We start from the raw sequence: 6,978 nt of genomic DNA, 5'->3' as shown, positions 1-6,978 counted from the left end.
TTGTACTGCTACTACTACTACTACTGCTACTACTACTAGTATGGCTACTACTGCTACTGCTACTACTACTACTAGTAGTACTGCTACTGATATTACTACTTGTACTACTACTACTACTAGTACTACTACTACTAGTAGTACTACTACTACCGCTACTACTACTAGTAATGCTAGTACTACTAGTACTACTAGTACTGCTACTACTAGTACTGCTAGTACTGCTACTACTAGTACTACTACTAGTACTGCTGCTGCTACTACTGCTAGTACTACTACTAGTACTACTAGTACTGCTACTAGTACTGCTGCTACTACTACTAGTACTGCTACTGATACTACTACTAGTACTGCTACTACTAGTACTGCTACTACTAGTACTGCTACTACTACTAGTACTGGTACCGTGGTGTGGGGGCTGTGCTTTGGCAAAGTGGGTGGGGTTATATCCTTCCTGTTTGGCCCTGTCTGGGGGTGTCCTCGGATGGGTCCACAGTGTCTCCTGACCCCTCCTGTCTCAGCCTCCAATATTTATGCTGCAGTAGTTTGTGTCGGGGGGCTAAGGTCAGTTTGTTATATCTGGAGTACTTCTCCTATCCTATTCGGTGTCCTGTGTGAATCTAAGTGTGTGTTCTCTAATTCTCTCCTTCTCTCTCTCGGAGGACCTGAGCCCTAGGACCATGCCCCAGGATTACCTGACATGATGACTCCTTGCTGTCCCCAGTCCACTTGGCCGTGCTGCTGCTCCAGTTTCAACTGTTCTGCCTTCTTATTATTCGAACATGCTGATCATTTATGAACATTTGAACATCTTGGCCATGTTCTGTTATAATCTCCACACGGCACAGCCAGAAGAGGACTGGCCACCCCACATATGCTCTCTCTAATTTTCTCTTTTTTACTCTCTCTCGGAGGACCTGAGCCCTAGGACCATGCCCCAGGACTACCTGACATGATGACTCCTTGCTGTCCCCAGTCCATCTGACCGTGCTGCTGCTCCAGTTTCAACTGTTCTGCCTTATTATTATACGACCATGCTGATCATTTATGAACATTTGAACATCTTGGCCATGTTCTGTTATAATCTCCACCCGGCACAGCCAGAAGAGGACTGGCCACCCCACATAGCCTGGTTCCTCTCTAGGTTTCTTCCTAGGTTTTGGCCTTTCTAGGGAGTTTTTCCTAGCCACCGTGCTTCTACACCTGCATTGCTTGCTGTTTGGGGTTTTAGGCTGGGTTTCTGTACAGCACTTTGAGATATCAGCTGATGTACGAAGGGCTATATAAATAAATTTGATTTGATTTGAAATGTGATTAGTACTGCTACTACTACTAGTACTACTAGTACTAGTACTGCTACTACTAGTACTACTAGTACTAGTACTGCTACTACTAGTACTACTAGTACTGCTACTACTAGTGCTACTAGTACTGCTACTACTAGTACTGCTACTAGTACTGCTACTACTACTAGTACTGCTACTAGTACTGATACTACTACTAGTACTGCTACTACTACTAGTACTGCTACTACTACTAGTACTGCTACTACTAGTACTGCTACTACTAGTACTACTACTACTAATACTAGTACTGCTACTACTACTAGTACTGCTACTACTACTAGTACTGCTAGTATTGCTACTACTACTAGTCTCTGCTACTACTACTTGTACTGCTACTGCTACTAGTACTGCTACTACTAGTACTACTAGTACTGCTAGTACTACTGCTACTACTACTACTGCTAGTACTACTACTACTACTACTAGTAGTATTACTACTACTACTACTACTACTAATAGTACTACTACTACTAGTACTACTACTACTAGTACTACTACTACTACTAGTACTGCTACTACTACTAGTACTACTACTACTAGTACTGCTACTACTACTGCTACTACTACTGCTACTACTACCAGTACTGCTACTACTACTGCTACTACTACTAGTACTGCTACTACTACTGCTACTACTACTACTAATAGTTCTACTACTACTACTAGTACTATTACTACTACTAGTACTATTACTACTACTAGTACTAGTACTACTACTACTAGTACTACTACTACTACTAGTACTGCTACTGCTACTACTACTAGTACTGCTACTACTACTAGTACTGCTACTAGTACTGCTGCTACTACTACTAGTACTGCTACTACTACTAGTACTACTGCTACTACTACTAGTACTGCTACTAGTTCTACTACTACTACTACTACTACTACTAGTACTGCAGCTGCTGATGATGAAAGGGTGTACTAGTAGAGATGGGTTTCTTGCTTGTTGACCGTGTTCTGTCAGAAGCTGCTGAACGTGGTTCCTCAGGACTACTACTAGTACTATGATGAAAGGGTGTACTAGTAGAGATGGGTTTCTTGCTTGTTGACCGTGTTCTGTCAGAAGCTGCTGAACGTGGTTCCTCAGGACTACTACTAGTACTATGATGAAAGGGTGTACTAGTAGAGATGGGTTTCTTGCTTGTTGACCGTGTTCTGACAGAAGCTGCTGAACGTGGTTCCTCAGGACTCATGAACTCATCCTTTTCTCCACTGCAACCCAAGCCGCTGTATCACCACTGAAGCAGTGCTGGACGGTCAATGTGTGTTCATCTCAGGCTGATCACTCTGAATACTCTATGACCTCTGATCCCTAACCTTTGACCCCTAACCAGTGGGGATGGGGGTTATTGTGTCCAGAAGAAAGGGGTGGGGGACCAACTAGTAAGTAGAGGCCTAACAATTTGGTTGTTTACACAGAAGCCACCTTGCTGTCTGTTCTCTACATTTTCAAACTGTCTTTTCAGTATTTTGGTATTTTGTTTATATTTCTTCCTATATTTAAATAGCACTTATGTAGACGGTTGTGTTTTTCTCATTTTGAGAGTGTCGTTAAATGTTAAACTGGGACGTTCTAGAGGAGTACTAAGCAGGGTTGGGCTCAATTTCAGTTCCATTCAGAAAGTAAACCAGTTTCCTCATTGAAGAGAATATTAATTTCATTGTACTTCCTGAATTGAATTGGAATTGACCCCAACCCGGATACTGTTCCCCGGGCGCCGAAGACGTGGATGTGGATTAAGACAGCCCCCCGCACCTCTGATTCAGAGGGGTTGGGTTAAATGTGGAAGACACATTTCAGTTGAATACATTCAGTTGGACAACTGACTAGGTATCCCCCTTTCCAACTGACTAGGTATCCCCCTTTCCAACTGACTAGGTATCCCCCTTTCCAACTGACTAGGTATCCCCCTTTCCAACTGACCAGGTATCCCCCTTTCCAACTGACCAGGTATCACCCTTTCCAACTGACCAGGTATCCCCCTTTCCAACTGACCAGGTATCCCCCTTTCCAACTGACCAGGTATCCCCCCCCCCTCTCTGATTCAGAGGCGTTGGGTTAAATGTGGAAGATGCCATTTCAGTTGAATACATTCAGTTGGACAACTGACTAGGTATCCCCCCCCCCCTTCCCTTTCCCTTACATAACTGGTTGTAATGAAGGCATGATATTTGGTCCTGAAGAAGTTTGTTCTTTAGGAAGTGCACATCTCGGGAAGGTAAAATAGTCACTAGAATTCAGAATGAGAAGTCAGAGTTCTAGAGTCCCCAGGCTCCATTCCTACAGAGAGAGAGAGAGAGAACGCCGGCTGGAGGACCAGATGACCTATTGAACTGGTTATCTAATGTCGTCATCGGGTTGTTACTGTCTGTATTCTACCGACAGAGATATTCCTCAAGCTTTCTTGACACTTCCTGTGCCTTGTCTTGTTTTTTTTGTTTTTTTAAATACTCTGTTTGCTCTGAATGTTTTCAAACTCTTTTATATGAAATACCCAAGACATTGTTCTAAGTGTCCTTCCTGTGCTGCACTTTGAATGTGAATTTTGGTTTTATAAATAAAGTTTTTGAAACAGCCAATGATGACAGGAGTGAAGAGTGACTGGGCTTCTGAAGGTTGTTTTGTTGAGTGCTGGCTGACTTTTTTTCACACTCTGGTTATATTGACAGAAACATACTGCAGAAAGACAAGTCACTACAGTCAGCCTGTCGTTACTATACATTCAGACACTAGGAAAAGGATTTGAACATCTGAAATCCAGTCCACTATACTGTTGTGTGTGTCTGAGGCTATAATATGGAGGAGAGCAGCAGTAACCAACACCGACGACGCACACACACAGTCATTTCAAACATTTTCATTATTTTTCTCCACATGTCATAAACCAAAGAATCGTAAGAAAAGAGCATGCTTAGGCATGCAATGATGTCACAACATGATGTCACAACATGATGTCACAACATGATGTCACCGGGTGCCGAGTATAAAAAGGCGGAACAGATTTTTTTTTTAAGCTCATTCATAAAACTCTGGATCGACATTTTGAAAATCCACAAGAGTTTTTTTTGTATTTTTTTTAAAGCTAGCGTTTTTAAATTTATTTGACACCGATGATGGTCTCTGCCTCAGCGTCAGCCACCTGTAGCTGGATAAAAACACTAGGAGAGCCGGAGAGAGAGAGAGAGAGACTCACAAACTGACTGACACCAGATTGAGCAGGCTAAACAAACATGCTGAAAAACATGGGGCCCCCCCAGCATGTCTGGAAGTGACACTGGAGGAGAACACATCCAGGTGCTTGTATTCCCAAATAGCACCCTATTCACTATATACCATGCACCATTCTGGACCAGGGCCCACGTATACCTGTTCTCCCAAAGCAGTGCACTAGCTATATAGGGAAGAGGGCTCCATTTGGGACTTTGGACTAGTCTGGAAGAGACCCAGTTCTCCCTGTGGACTGTTCTGGAAGAAGGCCGACAGGGAGAGAGACTAAACGGTGCATGCCATTTCAGGCGGGGTCAACCTTTCACCATTCTGAAAGTCACCCCCCCCCCCCCCTCCCCCTCCCCTTCCCAGCCTGCATTTCCCACGAGGGGTGTTTCATCAAGTTAATCATTACATTCATAAAAAATCAATAAATACGAGGCACTCAGCATTCTCTCTGTCTGGCAAAATGCTCAAAAGTAACAAACATTTGAATAATAATAATAATGATGATACATACATACATACATACATATATATATATTTAGAATCAGTGTTATAACGTAACAGTCTCAACGCTGTACACAAGGGCAAGCCTAAATTCTCCCACCTCCATAGTCCTGTGTGTGTGTGTGTGTGTGTGTGTAGTGTGGACACTACGTGTGTTTTGTTGCGTAAGTGATAGGGTTGAGATGATTCATGAATGATTCATGAATTTAAAAAAAAAAAACTCATAGAAAAGTGGGTTTTTATTCAATTCATGAATCGAATCTGAAATCTTAAAAATGTCTGTTTCCTGATTCGACTGAATGTGAAACGGCATTGATCCCAACTCTTGGTTCGTAGTTGCAGTGAAGTGAATCAGAAGAATGGATATCTAGGAGGATATGTGGACGAATGAAGAACAACAGATGGAAAAGACAGAGGGATAGAAAGATGCTATTTTAACTGCTCACACCCTCATGTAATGGCTGTGTGTGTGTGAGAGAGTGTGTGTGTGTGTGTGTGTGAGAGAGTGTGTGTGTGAGAGAGTGAGTGGGTGTGTATGTGTGAGAGAGTGTGTATGTGAGAGAGTGTGTGTGTGTGTATGTGTGAGAGAGTGTGTGTGTGAGAGAGTGAGTGGGTGTGTATGTGTGAGAGAGTGTGTATGTGAGAGAGTGTGTGTGTGTGTATGTGTGAGAGAGTGTGTATGTGAGAGAGTGTGTGTGTGTGTGTGTTCGTGTGTATGTGTGAGAGTGTGTGTGTGTGTGTGTTATGGTGAACATTATAGAGTGTGTGTGTGTGTGTGTGTGTACTGTGAGAGAGTGTGTGTGTGAGAGAGTGTGTGTGTGAGAGTGTGTGTGTGTGAGAGAGTGTGTATGTGAGAGAGTGTGTATGTGAGAGAGTGTGTGTATGTGTGTGTGTGTGTGTGTGTGTGTGTGTGTGTGTGTGTGTTATGGTGAACAGGAAAATAAACATGGCGGAGCCCTTTAACATGGATCTACTCTTGCAGCATAGTTTGGTAGCATAGATCAGGACTACGTCCCTAATGGCACCTTATACCCTCTATCATGCACTGTGTTTAACCGTAGCCCCCATAGAGCTCTGGTCAAAAGTAGTACACTATATAGGGAATAGGGTGCCATTTGAGAGGCATCCCAGCAGTTGGTGGATGAGGCCATAGGGTATAGGGTTAGGGGCTAAGGTGGGTGAAGAAGAAGAAGTGTGATCACCATGGGCTAGCATGTTATATTGTTAAGTGGGATACAGTGTAGGACAGAGGGTGCTGTACACTAGTCTTGGATGGATGGGCCCAGTGGACATAGTCTGTGCCCTGTGTATCCTGTCCTCCATACAGCAGGTGCCCTACGAACAAAACCCGTGCGTTTGTGGCCGACTACGCCACCACATCGCATCATCACCATCTCAAAGCTGCTGTTCCACAGTCGTAATGTCAAAATACCTTTCCACGTGGTTGCAAGCACAACAAAAAAAGGCAATTCATTAAAAAATTTAAATTAAATTAAATTTAAAAAAAGTGTAGTGTTTTAGAAACTCAAGGCAGATGGATAAATCCGTTGAATTATATACCTTAACTGAGTCTGTGACATGAGATGAGATAAACATCAAAGGGCTGGAGAAGGGAACAGCAGGAGGTTAACGACAATAGAAACACCGTCGATGTCCGTCGTCACTCCTCCGCTCCTCCCACGCTGCAGGCTCCACGTGGCTGGGCAGAGGCATATCAATAATAACTTATGTAATATAAGTCATCATCATCATCATCATCATCATAATAGGACTTAGTAGATCATAGAAGGTTAAATAAAGAAATGGATGAAGAGGAGGGCTACTCCAATGTTGAGTAAAATAACCATGACAACCAGGACTGAGCTGGAGCCCTGGGAGAGACGGGAGAAGAGAGGAGGGAGAAGGAGACGG

At 43.3% G+C, this 6,978-nt stretch overlaps 1 protein-coding gene and 1 pseudogene across 1 annotated transcript in view; one reads left to right on the top strand and one right to left on the bottom strand.

The window, feature by feature from the left end:
* LOC116371124 (large neutral amino acids transporter small subunit 1-like) overlaps positions 1–6,488 on the top strand; it is a 19,357-nt pseudogene extending 12,869 nt beyond the window's left edge.
* The window catches only part of LOC109886930 (junctophilin-3), a 24,983-nt gene continuing 23,906 nt past the window's right edge, over positions 5,902–6,978 (bottom strand). Inside the window, exon 6 of the mRNA XM_031820058.1 lies at positions 5,902–6,938. Coding sequence (XP_031675918.1) covers positions 6,858–6,938 — 81 coding nt within the window. The 3' untranslated portion in view covers positions 5,902–6,857. The remainder of the gene's footprint in view (positions 6,939–6,978) is intronic.

Source organism: Oncorhynchus kisutch, unplaced genomic scaffold, assembly GCF_002021735.2.
Source record: "Oncorhynchus kisutch isolate 150728-3 unplaced genomic scaffold, Okis_V2 scaffold2951, whole genome shotgun sequence".
In the NCBI taxonomy this organism is placed as follows: Eukaryota; Metazoa; Chordata; class Actinopteri; order Salmoniformes; family Salmonidae; genus Oncorhynchus; species Oncorhynchus kisutch.
This window is presented reverse-complemented; position numbering and strand designations above follow the sequence as displayed.